We start from the raw sequence: 20,472 nt of genomic DNA, 5'->3' as shown, positions 1-20,472 counted from the left end.
TGTGGCTTGCGGGCCTTGAGTTTGACATATGTGTTGTAATCTATAATACTGTGTTGCAGGTTTAGATATACATGGGGTGAAAGGTGGCATGGCCTGCTGATGGCGTGATGCATAGGTTGGGTGTGCTGACATAGAGTGACTATATTTCATTAAAATGAATAGGGTTAGCTGGCTGAATGGGGTTATTATCGGTTATGCACAGCTTTCACAATTGGAGTAGTTGTATAACACCACAATGGTTTGGATGTCTTGAAAGAATGAGAATGATTATTTTCTTTGCTTATTAGCATTGAGATCAGGATTCTCTCAGTTTTTCTTTCAAAATAAATGTTTATTTTACTAATTGACCTGGTCGTGAAAGCGAGGTACACCTTGGACAGGTCACCAGTATCACAGGACTAACATATGCAGACAACAACCATCCACACCTGCAGATAACTAAGAGTTACCTGAATGACTGTGGACTTAGATTTTTTACATCTATGTTCATTTCAGTTATCAGTTATGTACGATCAATAGTACTACAATCCATTGCAAAACATTTTAACCTCTGATATTCTGTGTTGTAATATTGTGCTGTTGTAAATCCAACTCTACAGTAATTGCTGTGCTGTATTTATCATCACATAATATAGCTTTTTTAAGTGCTGCCCATAGATGCACTGTATGAATGGGTGAATGGATGATAGGCAAAACTGTACTGTAAAGCGTTTTGAGTGGTCATAAAGACTAGAAAAGCGCAATATAAATACAGACCTTTCACCTTTTACATTCAAAGTCACAGTGGCATAGAATTGGTATCAAGATATGTTAACAAAAATAATGCTTTCCTGCTTTCTCCTGTTATGTCTTTCTTGTCTTGTTAATCTTGCCTCTGTTCCACATTCATGACAACATGTTTTATTGACCCAGTGGACAACAGATCTGAGGATCTGAGGGCATCCCAGTACATGTCATTTCAATGCACTGACCTTTATGATATTCAGACATTTGCGCTATCATGACTAAACATATGTGATATGAGAGTTGAACAGGATTTTATAATCTGACTACTAGTAAACTGAAGGTTATCACATTGAAACAGTCAATAACCAACCTAATCAAAAAGCGAAATGAAGTCATAATACCATTGTGGATTGATTTGACATGAACCTGTTTGTCTTTTAGTATTTTAAGTTGTACCATTGGATTTGTTCCTAAGCCTAATCTTTTTTCTCTCTCTTTTTTTCTATTTTCACTATGTTCACTGTACCGGCTGTCTATCCGCCTTGTAGCTTGTGCATCAGGTTTCTTTAAGGCCTCACAGGGAGACCAAAAATGTCTGCAGTGCCCCATTAACAGTCGAACCACAAGCGAGGGAGCAACTAACTGTGTCTGCCGCAACAACTTCTACCGCTCTGACTCTGACCCTCCGCAGATGCCCTGTACTAGTATGTATATACCAACTGTCATGACATTACGTATATGGTTTGCAGTGAACCAGCTGTGAACAGCAACTCACATCATTTAATGGGAGCAATTCTAGGGTCAGAACTCAAAGGGTACTAAGCCCCTAATGAGAATGTGACATGCATACAGTGGCTTGCAGTACCTCACAGTGTTTAAACCTTTGCTAAGTTTAATATGTTTCTATGTAAAATGATTTAATTTGTGATGGTAATACATTTGATATATAATTAACATGAAAGATACATTTTACACCACAAATTATTTAGAAAGTAATAAATGGTATGCATGGAATGTAGAAGTATTTGTCGTTTCATACAATATTACCCTCAGAAGCCGCCTTATTAAATTGGTTCTGAGGTCAATTGCACAATTGCTCATTGTTCAGAATAAACAACATCAGATTTCTACATCTGTTTTGGAGAGAACCTTCACTTAGTTAAGTTACAAAATACCTTTAAGCGACTTAGTTGTAGGAAATCACTATGGAGTCCACTGTTAGAAATATGGGTCAGACAGAGTCTGTCCTGGCCTTTTAACTCTGGGTCTTGACTGCGTCCACTTTCTCATCGGGTTCTTCCTGCTCCTGCTCTTTTTCAGCTTTTTCTCCCTGTCCATCTTCCTCTCTCCCTCTATGCACTGGCACACAGACACACAAACACTCACACACAAACACACACTGTGCTCAAATAAAGCAATGACATAATCAGTGGTAGTGAGTAACTAGGTGTATTTACTCAAGTACTATACTGAAGTACAAATCACTTGATCTCTAGCCAAAGAGTATGAAGAGTGGTGAGGACAAACTGGTGTTGATGCTGATTTAGGATTAATCTGCCTGTCTTTACCTCCATCTAACACTCAGTTGAAAACAATACCTAAAGATAAAAGAAAGAGGTGGCAGGAGCGTTATTAGTGTCCCTCAAACCACTGGTGCTCATGGAAGGGAATAAATACATATAAAAAAATATTTTGAGGAAAATTTATGTCGAAAAAATAATGAAAAATGTAAAAGGCCTTTATTTAAATTAAATTGGAGCTTTAAAATAAACCAACGAGTATCAGCTTATTCCTTCATCAGGGATTTCTGAAACACAGAGACAAAGAGTAAATATTTGCAGTCACAAAAGGTGTGCAGGGTGAAAACATGCAGTATTTTACCTTGCCTTTAGAGGCATTGCACAATGATATAGAAAATGGAGAAGACAAGGTCCTCACACATTTTTAGTATGGTTTGATATAATGTTAGGGCACATGTGTGAAGATGGCACCGAGGAAGGTTGCCGTGTCTCGCGCTCTCCCTCAGCTTTGCTCTTTTTTCTATCTTGTTGTTATTTATTCTACTTTATTTTTCATTGTGCACTCCGGTAAAGCGAGCCCTATCATCACATATGATAGAGAACAACTTCTGTCCATCGGGTTGACGGCAAAAAACACTTTTTCACCGCCACCAACAACTACAAACAAAGGAGACTGCCCATGGCGCTGGTTACCTGCGGTACCTGGAACTCGGAGGGTCCCGAGCAGGCGTCCTGGTCCAGCTGAGGAAACGTGAGAACCGGCCTCCTCTACCAAGCATTCTTCTGGCTAATGTTCAGTCCCTGGATAACAAGCTGAGCGAACTTCGTAGCAGGATGGCTTTTCAACGGGACATCAAGTTTTGTAGCGTGTTGGTTTTTACGGAGACTTGGCTCGACCCCTCGATCCCGGATTCCGCCATTGTTCCCGAGGGGGTCTCCATTCACCGCCAGGACCGGACAACTAACTCGGGGAAGAGCAAGGGAGGAGGTGTCTGCTTCATGGTGAACAATCTGTGGTGCTCAGATGTGGAGACTATTTCTTCGGGCTGTTCTCCGGACCTGGAGCACCTCATGATCAGATGCCGGCCTTATTACATCCCGTGGGAGTTTACATCGGTCGTCATAACAGCTGTGTACATTCCGTCACACGCCGACACCAACCAGGCACCGGACGAGCTGCATGCGGTTATCGACAGGACAGAGACATCGCGGCCAGAGCCTGCGTTTATTGTGGCCGGGGATTTTAACAACGCCAAGAGGAGGAAAGCCGAGATACTACCAGCACATTAGCTGTCCGACACGCGGAGCTAACACGCTTGACCATGTCTACACTCCCTTCCGGGGTGCGTATAAGGCCCTCCCCCGCCCCCCATTCGGCAAATCGGATCACGTTTTAGTTCTGCTGCTGCCTTCCTATAGGCAGAAACTCAAGCGTGACAGACCGGTGACTCGGACCATTCAGCGGTGGACCAACCAATCAGACTCGGCTTTTCAGGACTGCTTCAGCACGACGGAGTGGTGCGTGTTCCAGGATGATGACATCAACACATTTTTAACTCAAAATTTAGGCGCTCAAATGGCACCTTCTTAAAGCACCTTGTTTTGCTTTATGGGGCCAAGCTTCGTCGATAGGGGAGAGGCCGGTGCATGCTTCTGCGTTTTCAGAGACACGCAAGAAGGGGCACGCAAGAGCCCCTTGCGTGCCCCTTCTTTCGTGCTTGCGTGCGTTCACCAATTTTTGTAACTATACGACAAAGCTACGCAAGCCTCACGCAGCCCGCAAGGCTGTGATTGGTCTGCTAACTACATCCTTTCCAGAGTCATATTTCCGGTTTCATGCCCCATAATACCGGCAGAAACCAAGGAAGATTTAGAAGAACGGATATGGACCAAATAGAAGAGCACTTGGCAGAAGAGATCTGAAAGTACGACCACTTGTATAACCCGTCACTGACTAAATACAAGGACACGTAGATGACCTGCAATTCCTGGAAGGAGATCTCGGCTGACGTCGGTTTGCAGGTCGACGATTGTACGAAGCTGTGCAGAATGATCAGGGACACATTTGTCCTCGAGAAAAAGTAATAAACAGTCGACAAAGACTGCCACACACAAAGAAGGTGTCTCTCAGGTTGTCTTCGACAAAAAACGTTACTCCACCTAGTTGTCTTGCAGTGAATTGCTTTGCTGACTTGCTAGCTGTCCCTCAGAACGCCACCACGCCACGCTCGTGGCGGCGTGAGTGGCCCAGTCCTTGGTATTTTTTTCTGTATGTGGCCCTCGGGGCAAAAAGTTTGGACACCCCTGCTCTACATGGACTCCAGGATCCTATACAACTTCTACAGGTGCACCATAGAGCGCATCCTGACTGGGTGCATCACCGCCTGGTATGGCAGCTGCATCGCCCTCAACCCTAAGGCTTTACAGAGGGTGGTGAAGTCTGCCCAGCACATCACCAGGACGGCGCTACCATCCATGGAGGATCTCTACACCCAGCGGTGCAGGAAGAAGAGCAACAGGATTATTAAAGACCCCTTTCACCCCAGCCATAAACATTTTTGCCTGCTGTCGTCTTGCATACGGTACCGCAGCATCCGGGCCCGCACCACCAGGCTCAGAGACAGTTTCATCCCCCAGGCCATAAGACTTTTAAATTCCTCTGAACTGCAATAACTCCACCAAACCAGCACCCTGGCATATTTGCACCAGCACTGTGGCATATTGGCATATTTGCACTACTGCACAAATTGCACTATTGTTGTTTTATTTTTCCCTTCATCTGTAAAGATATAAATATATATATTTTATTTTCTATTTTAAATTTTTGATATTCTATTTTGTTCTATTTTATACTTTTTCTATTTTATTTTTTTGGTTGTAATTACCTGTGCATTGCCTAAAGAGAGCCTGTGACTCAAGCATTTCACTGCCAGCGACTGCTTCATGTTATCTCTGTGCATTTGACAATATAAAATCTTGAATCTTGAATCTTGATGGCTCGTGTCATGCCCCGAGAGGCCAGTCTCTGGAGAAGGTTTTTACTCAGACACTTTTACTGTTAGTTTGTTTTAATTAGGGCCTGATCACTCACTGTGCGAAGACCCATTTGCTTTTTATTCGATTATTAGTTTTGAGTTCACCGCGTTTAAGGCGTTTTGTTCAGTAACAACCATAAACTGGATGAGTAACAACAGACCCAGAGGAGCCGATATCCAGTTTGTTTGGTTAGTAAACTTTTGTTTTATTTATGCTTTACAGTCTTTATCTTAACATGTGTTCACTAAGCTCCACAAAAATAACTGTGGGTTTCTATGTTTTCTGACCGGAAAAGAGGAAACTGTTAGCATGCTAGTTACTGTCGCAGCGACTGTGATTTATGATGGTAATCAATCAAGTCTATGTAGCTTTGTAGTGACGGTGTCAGATTATACAGACTGTGTAGGAAAAGTTACCTACATTAGATTGTTATGGTTACATTAAGTTTTATGATTTCTCCTGGGCTGTGGTTGTTTGATTTCTTGGTTCTTGATCTTTATTCTACTTTAATCTGATTATTCAATTCTTATGTGCTAATGTGTGATTGTTACCAATAATTATATTTCTCTCTACCAATGTGCGTTTGTATGTTTTTTTTAATCATCCATGAATCTACCAGAGGCATATGGACTGAAGCTTTAGTTGATGATGATGATGACGTGAAACAACTGGACCTCATCCAACTATCAGATGACTGGTGTCAACAAAAGGAAGACCTCATGTATGGAGCATAATATTTGGTGCAATTCTTCAGGATGTGGAGGACTGGATAACAACATCCTTAATTCTTTTATGAGATGTGATGATGATGTCAATAAACCACCTTCAGTTTCTTCTGAGATGACAAATCCAACAGAACTTTGTGTTTGATTCTCTATATTTTCAGGTTCAGTGTCTTACTTTTTTCTTAATTTCTGCTGTTTTTAAAACATAACTTGCAAATAATTTATACACAATTAGTAAATGGATCAACTTCCACAGTCACAACCTTCACAGGTAAGGGGATAACCAATGTGACATGTAAAAATTGTAAACAGCTGGAACTGTACAACCTAAAGTTCACCGGGATAAATTGTGACTTCTATAGCAAATATTTACTTAACGCTTAAAAAGTATGTATTAGATATACAAACTCTACAAATAAAAAAGTGTTTATTTAACCTCTGATATTTATGATTAAACTGAACTGAGTACATTTTCCATTGACTACAGATGACTTGCCTTTTTTTTGCACATTTATCCTTTTCTTCTTTATAATAAATGAAACAGGACATTTTGATGAAATTTATGTTCTAATTGTCATAAAATGTTGTCATAAGACACATAAGGAAAGTATTAACTCATATCTTAACTATCAATGATTGATTTGATTTGGCCACCTTAAATGGTCTGTATTTATATTGCACTTTTCTAGTCTTGATGACCACTCTTTACAGTTCAGTTTTACATTCACCCACCTTACATCAGATTAAACTACATTAATTCATTTATAGACCAACAAAAATGAAATAGTGGTGGATCAAGGTAAACATGATCTTCAATGTAGGAAGATTAATCTCTAGTGCTTAGAATTCAGAAAGTATCATTTACAGTAGAAATGTTAGAATTGAGAGAGCACAATAGTAAAGTAGTGTAAATCTTACAGCACTTGATGCAGTTGTCTGTTCACTATAAGAATAACATCCAAAGTGCAGCAGATCACAAGCTGGTCTTACATATAAAATGTTTAACAGAGTGTTGTGTGACTGTGTTGATGGTGATGGAGGAAAGATGTAAACAGTCCAGGGTCCATTATTCATCACAGTTCATGTAGCAGCTCACATCTGTTCTGACGTCTCTTCATGTTCTGCAGATTAAAAAACAGTGTTAGAGCTTCAGCTACAACTCATTACTGCTCTGAAATATGTGGACATGTGCCCCACTGGCTTTTCAGATTATTAAACATGAACTTTACCTCAGATGATGAAGCCAACTGTGTTAGCGGCTAGTTCTCAGCGCAGTCCGAAGCTTGTTGTAGTCAGTGGCCGGTGTAGGTGGGTGTGTTTACAGTCCTCGAGTTGAGAGGTCAGAGGTCACACCCAGCTCTTCCTTTTTTATCCAAATATGGTAAAGTCCGGCTCAGCCTGGTGACAAATCGTCAAGATGGCACTGATCAAATTCTAAAATCTGGGCTTCAAAACGAAAGTTCACAAACCAATGGATGATGTCACACTTGGTTGCCACGTGGTTCTAGATAGGGGAAGTAGACCTAACATTACTATAGAAAATTACATTACTATAAGTTTGTTTTTTTCTTTTCTTTCTCTTCAAGCTGTCCCATCAGCTCCACAAAACGTCATCTCCATAGTCAATGAGACCTCTCTGAGGCTGGAGTGGAGCCAACCACAGGAGGCTGGTGGTCGAGAAGATGTGGTCTACAACATCATATGTAAGAGCTGTGGCAGTGGACGAGGCGGCTGCACCCGCTGTGGAGACAACGTACAGTTTGTCCCACGCCAGCTGGGACTCACCGACACCCGTGTCCACATCAGCGACCTCCTGGCTCATACCCAGTACACCTTTGAAATACAGGCTGTCAATGGAGTGTCTGACCAGAGTCCATATTCACCACAGTACACATTTGTCAACATCACCACCAACCAGGCTTGTGAGGCTAAGCCATTATTTTGCACAGGATAACTTCACCTAATTGACTTTTTAATGATCTGATTTGTGATCATAACTAGATCAAAAACTCTTAGTTCCAATTTCAGTATCTGTTTCAGCTTCACTGCCCATCAGCTTGTCTGCCCATCAGTACTTACTCAACTGCCGCTAACACTGCCCTACTTTTTCCTCAGCACCATCAGCAGTGTCCATTATCCACCAGGTCAGCAGAACTCCTAATAGTATCACACTGTCCTGGTCTCAGCCTGATCAGCCCAATGGAGTTATCCTGGACTATGAACTGCAGTACTATGAGAAGGTACAACAGTTTTCATAATCAGGTTTTATTGCCAAGCAGGTTTACAGGTACAGAAAAATATAAATATAAAACAAAGAAACATAAATTAAATGTAATTGTTTTTTTAATATGTACAGTTAGTCCGTTATTTGCCACGGGAGGTTAAAGTGTCACAGGCAGGGACATCAGTGCAGTTCATTGATATGCAGATATGCAGCAGTCGGGATAAAACTGTTGTGTCAAGGGTGGAAGTGGTCGGCCACAATCTTACCTGCACGCGTCAGAGTCCTGGAGACGTATAGATCAAGGCATTCAAAAGACTTCATTACTACATAAGTCAGGGCGACAGGTCTGTAGTTATTAAGTCCTGAAGTTTTTTGGGGATGGGGATGATGGTGGAGGATTTGATGGCATGGCATGTCTCCAGTGAGGTGTAAAAAATGTCTGTAAACACTGACAGATGATCGGCACAGTGCTCCAGCTGCTTTGCGGGGGTTCTGTCTCCTGAAGAGCTTGTTAACGTCCTTCTCCAGGATGGAAAGTTGTGACACTGTGGTAGAGGGGGAAGGGGGCACTGTTGTGGTCGTGCTGAGAGTCACAGACCCCTGCTGAGCTGGTTAGGGTGATGCTCTTGGGTGAGGGCTGGTCATCGTGGAAAGGGGCGTAGCACAAGATTCTGGGCCCTATATGCAAGCAATCTCTGTGGACCCCTTCCTCTCTCGATTCATGATGTCCCTCCTGCATATTTAAAAATAAATTTCTATAAATAACAGCTGTACAAATGAATCTGTAGTGTTTGTTGGGATAGTCACTAACAAACGAACAATACATACGAAATGTAGAGTAAATATGAAATCTCACCACATTTCAATTCTCCTTTCTCAACCTTTTGCCTACTGTTACTTTACTAAGGTTAAATGAGGTTTGTTTTGAGTTTCATGCTTAAAATAACATTATTTAACATTTATTCAAGTATTTCATAAAGTATAAAACAAACCTTAAAAGTACCATCTTAGTTTTCTAACACATACATTGAGAAAATGCTTACTGAAAAATAAAAGTGTGATGGAAATTTGACCTGGTGAGACTTCTGAAATAAAGAGATTTGAGAATAATAGTCTTTTAAGTATACTTTATTCCTTACAAGGAAGGTCAGACAATCATACAGTATGTGAAGTGCATTCTGCAGAGGGAATGACAAAGAGACATTTGCAGGCATGTGCTTTTGTCAATGTGTTTGTTAAACCCGAATATGAGAAGAGCCTGTCTGGTCTAATTCAACAAGTATTTATTAAGAAGCAATGAAAAGTTAACAGCATAGCTATGGGCACTAATGCACAGCCTCGGCTAAATCAGTAGCACGGGGTAGTCAATAGTCACGCCGAAAGGAATCAATTATGATTGTAATAATTATAACAGTAGGTATAATTTGATTGGTCAAAATAATGAAGGGGGTGTCACTGCAAATCAATTTGATTCTCCCTTGTTGGTGCACAGCCTTAGTCCCACAACTCTTGGCACTGGAACATGGAAGTGACAAGGAGCCGCTCCCAGTTATGCTCCTCCTCTGATAGTTGCTGGACAAATCTCCCCACCATGACAGTTCGATTTTGTGTTTCATAAACAAGCCTTGACTCGACTGACGCCTTGTGGGTCAGTGTTGTTGTTCATTGGAGTAAAGAATATTGTGTTCCTGCTCTATCGGCTGTATGTTCTGTTTGTGTAAACATTCGGATCCTCCAAACCAAAACAACGTCACTCTGTCTGTCTCCCAGAACCTGGGGAAATTGCTTGAACTCTGTGTGATGTTGATTGAAGCAAAGGGAGATATGCTTTCATTTAAAAAGTTAAGTATGAGAACAAGTTAAAGTTCAGTATATTGTATGCCACGAATTCACAGTCTCACAACAGGCCTTATTAGACCTTTTATCAAGACAGATGTGAGACTGACTAGCTATTTGACGCACACACATTTCTAGCTAACTTCAAGATTAACACTAAGCAGCAAAGGTTATTATAGTCATGGTGGGAAGGCCATATTTCTGGCCCAAACTGCTCCTGCCCCCACCCTCCTTTCACTTTGTTTAGAGTACAGTTCCATAAACATCTTCACAGACACACACACACAGAGAAGCTAAATTTTAAAATCCCAACACTTTTTATCTCAGGAGATAAGACCCAGACACAGGTTGAAGGCCTCTTTGAGATCTGGGGGGAGACGAGCACAGTCTCAGATTTGTAGCCCTGATGTCATTGTGGCAGTTACACAAGCAGAAATAGTATGCATAAGCATAGATAATAGTGTGGTGTAATGGTAACATTTTCCATTTCAAAAGAGAACTAACCAAAGACTTCACTAGACTCTTTTAATTTGCTGGAACTTAAACGTCCTGTTTAATTTACAGCTTTCATCCCATCAAGTACGAATTTATGAATGAATGTAATCTCTCATCACCAGTGTTTCTGTTGACTGAATTCATTCACTTGTTTTTATTGTCAAATATTTGCACGAGTGAAAAATGCATGGCTTCATAAAGGTATAGTACCGTATATTACTGGTATTTATTTACCTAAAAAACTACAACGCCCCTGATCGCGGGGATGGTGTCAGTTCTGTCCCAATCATCTTGCAAAATTACAGTAGAACTAGTTCAGCCGGTTGGCCAGGCACAGGTCTTTAGCTGAGAATTAGTGTTGGAGTTTCAAAGGGTTCTGTCCTTAGCATCTCTTACTGCCCTGCTAAACTTTTACTTGGACTCTTTAGACCTGTCCCTATCCCCAGTCCTAAATGCCTCTCCTTCACCAACCTTGACTGTCTGAGTTTGGCTGTGAACCAGGTTGTCGTTTTTGTAACTCACCCTGGTATGTGATGATATACAGCAACTGATGTATAAAGTCACAGCATCTGTGTATTCAACCAGACAGTTGGTAGAAGACCTGACGACATCCAAGTCAGCGCAGTCAAAAGATGCTTGAAGGTCCTCCACAGCCTCCCAAGTCCACTTCAAGATTCAAGCAAATTACATTTAGCAGTCGCTGGCACTGCAATATTTGGGTCACAGGCTCTCTTCTAGAAGTGTTACAAATATTACACAAGCAAAAAAAAAAAAGTTTTAAAAGGAGTTTAGAGGAATTAGGGCAGATTGGAGGAGTTTAAAAGTCTTATGGCCTGGGAAATGAACCTGTCTCTGAGGCTGGTGGTGCGGGCCCGGATGCTACGGTACTGTCGGCCAGATGGCAGCAGGCAAAACAGTTTATGGCTGGGGTAATAGGGGTCTGTAACAATCCCGTTGTCCTTCTTCCTACACAGCTGGGTATAGAGGCCATCTTCCTGATGGAGTCTGTGTGGGTCCAGGTAAGGTTCACTGATGTGAACCCCGAAGAACCTGAAGCTGCGGACTCTCTCCACCGTAGTCCTGTTGATGGAGGGGGGGGTTTCTACACCTTGTCTCTGCCTGTAATCTACAATCAGCTCCTACGTTTTGCCGAAGTTGAGATTGAGATTGTTGTCCAGATGCCAGGGCTCTGACCTCCTCTCTGTAGGCCATCTCATTGTCGCCGGTGATCAGGCCTATGACGGTCATATCATCAGCAAATTTGATTATCGTGTTGGAGCTGTGGGTGGCCAAGCAGTCATGCGTGAACAGGGAGTACAAGAGAGGACTGAGCACGCAGCCCTGGTGCTGAGTCAGTGGAGGTGAGTGCTACTGGGCAGTATAGTTGTTCAGGGGACAATGATGGTCTCCTTGAAGCATGTGGGGACAACAGACTGGAGCAGTGACAGGTTGAAAATGTATCTGCCAGCTGATCTGCACACACCTTGAGAGCTCGGTAAGGGATGCCCTCAGGTCCAGGTACGTTGTGTTTGTTAATCTGGTGATCTCCACACATCTGCCCTGGATATTACCGGGGGGCTGCAGTCCTCCTGGGCCTCTTTTATCACCAAGAGATCAGATCTTAGATCTCAGAGGGTCCTAGTGCAGCTTGAGGGATGGCGTGATATACACCACTGACTGTCTTGTAACGGTGATTCAAAGCGCTAAGTCTGGTCTTGATCCACACAGCCACGTCTCCATGAAACACAAGACAGAAGATTTTGAAAGTTCTTTGTTTCTAGCGAGCAAGAGCTGAAGTTCATCCAGTTTGTTGTTCAGTGAATGCATATGGCAGAGAAATATTACTGGGAATTGCTCCCTTGATGTTCAGGAGCTCTTCTCTGGTGAAAATGCTGCGGGTATCACAACAGAAAACAGCATTAATGTCAGGTTAAGTGGAAACAGGAGGACCCAGAAATGCAGAGCAGAAAAGTGGTAAAACAAAAAGTGTACATAAATGAAAGGCAAAGTTCATACAGAGAAAAAACTAGATCCAATAAACTCAAAACGGCTAACAGCAAAAACAAGGAAAGCACCAGCAGACACTACACACTCACTTCAGAGGGATGATAGAGGAGAAACGACAAAGAACTAAAGAAAAAACAAAGTGGGGCACAGAGACTTATATACACAGGGAGGGAGGGGTAATTGGACACAGGTGAAACACACAAAGAACAGGTGAAGACAATCACAGGGGCAGGAAATGGTACATGGACACACAAGGAGAAAAATTACAAAATAAAATAGGAAACTGAAAACTCAGAGAACACAAATCCAAAACATAAGGAAAACACAGGCACAGGCAACACAAACCAAGAGTCTATAAACCAAAAGCCAAAACATTCCTCAGGCAGGAGGCGAAGTCAGGAGTAATTAGTTCATAGTCATGACAGTTAACACAGATAACAAGACAGAAAAGTGTGCAAAAACATACTGAGGCAGACATTCGCTGCATCACAAAAGCAGTTCCTCCACATGTCTCTCTTATTTGATAGAGACAATATTACTGCTCTAGTGAGTCATTTATAGTTTAAATAGTTTTCAGCAATTACTTACAGATTTCATCTGATTATGTTTAGGTTTATAATTTGTGATGAATGTTTTTCAGAACCAGGCAGAGTGGAACTCATCTCTATCAAGGAGTCAGACCAACACTGCACTCATACGAAGCCTGAAGCCCGGAACTATTTACATCTTTCAGGTTCGAGCTCGGACTGTTGCTGGATTTGGACGCTTCAGTGGAAAAATGCACTTCCAAACAATGACTGAAGGTAAGATTGACCATAATAAATCAAGTTCAGTTTAATTAATTTCAAATCAATTCATTTTTATTTGTGTAGATTATTATTGTTATTATTATTATTATTATTATTATTAACTGGAAGGCACATTACATAGTCAGGTTTAAATCTTACAATATTATTGAGAGAAACTCAACAGTTCCAACCAAAAGTTCCCACCATGAGCAAGCACTAGGTGTCAGTGGAGAGAAAAAACCTGGAAGTCAAGAATGAGAAAACTCTTTACCTCATTATTGGTGATCATGCCATGGAGGAAATGCGCATGTAAAATGTTGTTTTTCCCCACTATTTTTTTGTCTTTCGACCTGTAGATGAATATAACTCCAGTATCCAGGAGAAGCTCCCTCTCATAATTGGTTCAGCTGCTGCAGGGGTGGTTTTCATCATTGCCATCTCTGTCTTTATCTTTGTCTGCCACAGGTGAGTCTGTAATATAAAACAACATGAAATGATCATATTGTTTTTTTAATAATCTCCTTTATGTTTTGGGCAGTAAAAGAACCAAAATACATCATAATTTTGTCCAGGCAAAGTAACGTTTTACGACGAACTAAGCATAAATCATTTCTATGAGGTGTCTAGAACAACATACTAAAATTCCTAAGAAATCATAGTTGAGGAAATATGTTTAATTCTCATCAATCCGAGATGTGTGCCAATAAGGCCAGGCAACAATACACCACAATGGGGCTATTTTTTTCCTTTACTCCTATCAAAATGAAACTTTACACAATGAAAGTACCCATGAAAAGTAAATTTTTTTGTGTAACCAGTTTCTTTGAAAATTAATTTGAATATGCAAATGAGCTATACACTAATCGAATATGCCCAAAATACACTCAAATAGGCTTAATGTTTTCCTTTACTCCTACCACAATAAAACCTTCGATGGTAAAAGTATACATGAAAAGTGACTTTTTGTATAACAAGTTACTTTTGAAATTAATTTGAATATGCACATGAGCCCCACACTTATTGAATATGTCCTAATTTGCATAGGCAGAAACACCATTCATATGTATAACAAATACATCGGCCCAGCCGCTTATGTTCTCAACAACACGCTTATGTTTGTGAATCAGAATCCTTCTAAATTGACAGGCGCGTATAGCTCTCTGCAATTGGCATACCTCGGCAGTTCGCTCCTCAGTCTTCCCCATCTGCATGCCGAAGTGTCCCTGGGCAAGAAACGGAACCCCTCAATTGCCCCTCATAGATGTCGAATGTACTAATTGTAAGTCGCTTTGGATAAAAGCGTCCGCCAAATGGCGTGTAATGTAATGTAACACGAAAAAGAAAAGAGCAATGTGCTGACCAGTTGAAGTTATGAGAGATCACCCGAAAAGGTAAAAAACACAAGAATCTGAAAACAGCAGAAATTCAAGGCGTCGGAGGGGGAAAACACAAAATACTATGGAAGCGTATTGCATTCACTTGAACAAAAAAAAAAAAAAAAAGCTCTGTTTTTCCGAGATAATTATCTCGGTGAAACTGAATTTTTTTTTAAAAGAGCTCTGTTTTTCTTATTAGTATTTTTTTTCCTGTTTTTCCGAGATAATTATCTCGGAAAACAAGGAGGAAAGGGAAGGGGGTTCTATCGATATAGAAGTTTTGAAGTGTGAAGGAAAATAAAGGGGTGTGATGTCCCGATTCAATAAGCATCTCCTGTGTCCTTTTTCGGCTGAGGCCTGACAGTATAAGAGAACAAAACACTGGGCTACATTAGTCTTTTGTAGTTCACTGTTATTTATACTGAAGGAGAGTCCGACAGTTTTAAGCGACGCTATACGTCACTTTAAAAATAAAAGCATGTAAAATAAAGCTCTGTTTCTCTGATTCCTTTTTTTCTGCATTTCCGGGATAATTATCTCAGATATTTTTTTCAAGTGAATGCAATACGCGTCCGTAAAATACACACGTGGACTCTTTCTAAATAATTATAACACCACTGCTTCAGGATTAGGAGAGAAGCACATTAAAGGTCCAGGCTGTGTCTCTGTCAGAGTCTGTGTCCTCCTCACTCCTCTGTCCTGAGCTCACTTTACTCTATAACATTAAACACCCTGACTGATAGGACACGTACAGTGCTTATGTTTACTTTGTGTTTGTTTGATTCACTTTTGAGTTGGAGACACATGTTAAACCTGCTACACAACACGAGACGTAACGCACAGTCAGGACATCAAGGTTAAAGTGACGGAACAATCCGGAGACATGATCTAACATCATTGATTAATAACTGAATACATGTGATTATCAGTTCATGTGAAGAGGGACAGAAACGAGCACACACACACACACACACAAAATTTGTTCGCAGAGTACTTACAAATTTAGGTACGAACATATTGATGAATCCCAGATTTATGCGTCAATCGTTCGTAGTAAATTGTTAGTAAATGAGGCCCAATGTCCATGGGTTTTGGGTTAACTTTGGTTGTTGTGTTGCCAGTGCTGCTACCATTGACATTAGCATCGGCTTCCAAACTTGTTCTCAGGTTGTTTTACAATGAGCCCTTTTGGTGGAAGATTTAGGAGATCAGAATTACATTCCACTTCATCAGCAATGTCTTAGTTTTGCTGTAATGTAGTTTTATCAGCAGTTAAGCAGGATTGGAGGCAGAATGTATCAAAGTGTAATAGAGCAGGCAGTCACATCACCATTCCCCCGGAGGTGAAATCATATTATTCCAAAACACCATGTCAAAGAAATATATATTAATGATGATTTATTTTGACTACTAACTGTTTAATAAGACTCACAGAGCAACAGTTAACTAAACCACATACTAATTGTGCTTTAAAAACAAAAATCTAAAATAGCCTAAACGAGGAATTTGATGTGTTGTGCAATAATGGTTAGGAGTGATACCATAATCTGGTGTGCCTTTAGGCATTCAATAAATTTGATTATCAAAAGAAAATATAAAACATTAATATTTAAAATATTAAAATTAAATCATAACTTGTTTGTTTAAGTTACCGCGGGGCACCACCCTTCAAAGAAGTGAAAAGATAGCCAATTTATTTATTAAGATCAGTCTCATTTAGATCTAGTTCACTTAGAAATCTTAATATTTACTATTCAAGATTATATAATGAACAGTTAAGGTTTATAGAGTTCTTGACAGTGTAACGGTTGGCAAAATTCACTTATGCCACATTAATGAAAGGACAAGTTTAAAAGAAAACATTTATTATGACATAATAAAGTATCAAAACACAAATTACTAACAAAATACTAACTAACAAAGATGTGTGTGTGTGAGTGTGTGTGTGAGAGGGACTCTCTGGTAGTTAACAAAGAGAGTCACACCTTCCTGTGGGCTCCTAAGATGGTTGCTCCTAAGATAGCAGCCCCCCCCCCCCTTTCTTCTGGAGTGGGGGAGTGGGTAAGAAGGTAGTGATATGCAGTGTCTGTGAGAATGCTAATTAGAAAATGGCAGGGTCTGTGTAGAGCCCAACTTACATTAACCTTGATTTAACTTGTAACACAATATCACCACATATATCGAACTTTTAAACACCACACAGAATCAAACAAACAGTCTTGCTTAGCGTAGTATAATGATTAAGCCCAGTATGTTACCAGTCCTTATACAGGGAGAAAGTTGCTGTGCGGTTCACCGTTCGTCTTGGGTTTGTAGTCTCTGGTTCGTGTGGTCTCTGCTTCGTGGTTCTGTTGAGCTGTGATGCTCTCGCTGGTTGAATTCCTTATCTGCAGGATATCGATTCGCTGCAAAGAGATTGGAAGAGCTTGAAATGCGTGGAGGTTTCCTTGAGAAGATGAGCTGTGCAGCTCAACCTTTGCCCTCCGGTTGTTGGATAGAGAAGATTTGAGATGGAGGAATCCGGTTTCTCCACTCGCAGATGCAGGAGGAAAGGCTGGCAGCCTCCCCCTTTGGAGATGCAGGAGAGACGGCTGGTCACCTGCTGTCTTCAATGGGGTTCAGGGAAAAGAGTTGAGGAGAAGAGAGAGAGTTGGAGGAGGCCGTGGTCTTTTATAGACCCAGTGACCCCCAGGTCATGTGGCCAGATTGACCAATTGGAGTTGATCCTGGTAGATGCCCAGAGCAGAAGGAGCATGTGGCCCCCTGGGAGACTGAGTTCCTTTAATGTCTCAGAACAATGGAACCTGTGGCTTCTTGGGAGATTGAGTTCGCTCCAGCACATGCTGCTTTCTCAAGACAAAGAACATGTGCTTTCAGGTTTTGTCCACACATTTAGGCTGAAAGAGAGGCCTGCTTTTTGCACAAAAACCATGTTCCAACAGATGCTTTAGAAATACTGTTGAATACAGGTCTAAACAAGCAGATCATGTTGAAATATACTATAGTTTTCAAGATAACAGAAACATATGGCAACATATTCAATGTGTTGTTTTGTTGTTGAGAAAATCAGTTGAAAAATATTGTGGGTTGTCGGTGCTAATGGTCTTTATAATTGTTTCCTTTGGTTTATTATCCAACCATAGTAATGCAAGCCTCTGTGTGTTTGTCTACAGCAGGAAAAGTTCAGACAGACCAGAATCAGAGTATACAGACAAACTCCAGCATTATAACAGTGGACACAGTAAGTACTTTTTACTATCAAAAGTATGTTGTCACAGCCATTTAACTCTAATGCTAAGTCATTTTTTTTTTTTTTTTAAGAATACAGTTACGCCCAATTAGTAAACTGGCCGTGGTAAAGATTTACATCTTAAAGAGGCAGTGCGTAGACTTTAGTGAAATCTAGTGGTGAGGTATCATGTTGCAGCTGAATATCCCTCACCTAATCCTCCCTTTCCAAACATGAAAGAGAACCTGTGGTAGCCTTCATTTGTCATAAAAACTCAAAAGGTTTTAGTTTGTCCAGTTTGGACTACTGTAAAAAAAAACAACATGGCAGCCTCCATAGAGAGGACCCGCTCCCTATGTATTTATACCTGGACCTTTAAAAACCTGAAAAATCATGAAGCTTTTTCAAGGGGAGAGAGAGAGAGAGAGTGAGGGAGATTTTATTGCTTTAGCTTCAGTTATTAGGTTTGAGTTCACAGGGTTTAAGGCCTGTTCTCCAGTAACAACAGACAAAGAGGAGCTGATGTCTCCAGTTTGTTCGGTGAGTAAACTTTTGTTTTATTAACCTTTTAAAGTCTTTATCTTCATGTGTTCTTTATGCTCTAGAGTTACTGTGTTTCTAGGTGTTCTGACTGGAGAAGAGGAAAGTTTTAGCATGCTAGATACGGTCCCAATGAATGAGGATACTTACAAAGCTAGCTAGTGAGTCGATAGCTTTGCAATGCTGGGCCTACCAGTTACCTCAGGACTGCTAACCTGTGTTAACCAGGTGTTAAATTAAGCTGGATAAAAAGGTAAATTTTAAAAGTGCATGAGGATGTGGTGATAGGTCAGTTTAACATAATGTTTAAGTTCATATTTGTGTTGTCAAATTTCACAATGACCCTGAAATTCTGTCTCTTCTGTTATCTTGTACTAAATGACTGCAAGCAAAGATACAGAGAAAAATCACAGTCTTTCTGATTGAACCAATCTATGAACTGTCTGAAACAATGGATATCCGCAGCCCCAAATGAGCCCCAAAAAAATTGGCACGCGCAAACATTCAACATCCTTAGGGGCTAAGCCCCCCCTTTCTTTCAATCCTAGAAACGCCCCTGCTGTCATCAAAGGCTATTCTAGTTAATGAACTAGTCTCAGACTACAACATACATTTTTTTGTCCCTTACTGAGACGTGGCTGCATCCTGATGAATATGTCAGTCTAAATGAATCTACTCCCCCCAGTCATATAAATTCACACGAGAACTCGGACGAGGAGGTGGAGTGGCTGCTATTTTTAATTCCAGTCTATCAATTAATCCTAAACCTAAACTCAGCTACAACTCATTTGAATGTCTTGTTCTTTGTCTTCCACGCAAATCCAGGATAGACCAACAGCCAATCATATTTGCTGTAGTTTATCGTGCTCCTGGGGCTTATACTGAATTTTTAACGGAATTCCCTGAGTTTTGATCAAACCTAGTCCTAAAGACCGATAAAATTATTATTGTTTGTGACTTTTATGTTCATGTTGACAATAATGAACATAGCCTTAGCGTAGCATTTATTTTGATACTAGACTCAATTGGTTTCAGTCAGTGTGTACACCAACCTACTCATTGTTGTAACCACACACTTGACCTTGTATTATAATACTGTGTCGGAATTGAACATTTAACATTACTTCCGCGCAATCCAATACTATCAGACCATAATTTAATAACCTTCGATTTTTTATTATCTTAATATTTGCCACTAATAAAAAACTAATTTTCTAGATGTCTACCTGATAGTGCTGTGGCTAAATTAAAGGAAATAATTCCGATTACATTCGAACCCGTATTATCCGTCGCTATAAACAACAAATTCTTTAAAAACCCGAGCTCCATTGAGATTGACCACCTTGTCAATAGCTCTGCAGATCATTACTATTAACATTAGACTCAATATTGCTCTAAAAAAGAAAAGTGTCAAACATAGCAAATTAGCTCCGTGGTATAATTCCAAGACACATGAGTTGAAATAAATATCAAGAAAACTAGAAAAGAAGTGGCACTCCAGCAACAGTGTTGAAAATCTCCTAGACTGGAAGAGTAATGTAAAAAAATTAGGGCTGGGCAAGTTAAAGGGACTCTTACCTTTGTTGCATTTGAGAATTACAGCACATTCAAATCATCCCGCCTTCCTCCAATGCCCCACCCCCTCGTTCCCATCCGCGGTGTTTTTTTGAAGAAACTTTATTTACACTTACAACCTACTGCCTCCACGCACGTACGTGAGTTTTTGTTTACCAAAGCAATGGATTCGGATTCAGAAGCACCGGTAAGTTATATACATTGCCTTGATGACGCGGGCCCGAATGCGCCACAAGAAGCAGACGGAAAACCTGCATGTCCATGCAGCAAACAGACAGGTCTGTCGGCCAATAAGGTCCTTCGGTCCGAAGAATTTTATTGGTTGAAGTTTTCACTAAATATTATGAGAGTGAAATAATTGTTTGTTTTTACTCCTGGTGGGTCTGTCTTGCATT

The 20,472-nt window shown here is 40.7% G+C and overlaps 1 protein-coding gene across 5 annotated transcripts in view; it reads left to right on the top strand.

The window, feature by feature from the left end:
* ephb2a (eph receptor B2a) overlaps positions 1–20,472 on the top strand; it is a 67,465-nt gene that overhangs the window by 25,287 nt on the left and 21,706 nt on the right. For 2 of the 5 annotated variants that reach the window (XM_061075364.1, XM_061075360.1), the window contains exons 3-8: positions 1,275–1,430; positions 7,594–7,929; positions 8,123–8,247; positions 13,210–13,372; positions 13,714–13,822; positions 17,910–17,974. In XM_061075364.1, the coding sequence (XP_060931347.1) occupies positions 1,275–1,430; positions 7,594–7,929; positions 8,123–8,247; positions 13,210–13,372; positions 13,714–13,822; positions 17,910–17,974 (954 nt within the window). Of the gene's footprint in view, positions 1–1,274; positions 1,431–7,593; positions 7,930–8,122; positions 8,248–13,209; positions 13,373–13,713; positions 13,823–17,906; positions 17,998–20,472 lie in introns of all 5 variants that reach the window. The other 3 variants (XM_061075362.1, XM_061075361.1, XM_061075363.1) reach the window with 3 other exon arrangements.

Source organism: Limanda limanda, chromosome 7, assembly GCF_963576545.1.
Source record: "Limanda limanda chromosome 7, fLimLim1.1, whole genome shotgun sequence".
NCBI lineage: Eukaryota > Metazoa > Chordata > Actinopteri > Pleuronectiformes > Pleuronectidae > Limanda > Limanda limanda.
Note: the sequence above shows the minus strand (reverse complement) of the source record. Positions and strands in the feature narration are given on the sequence as shown.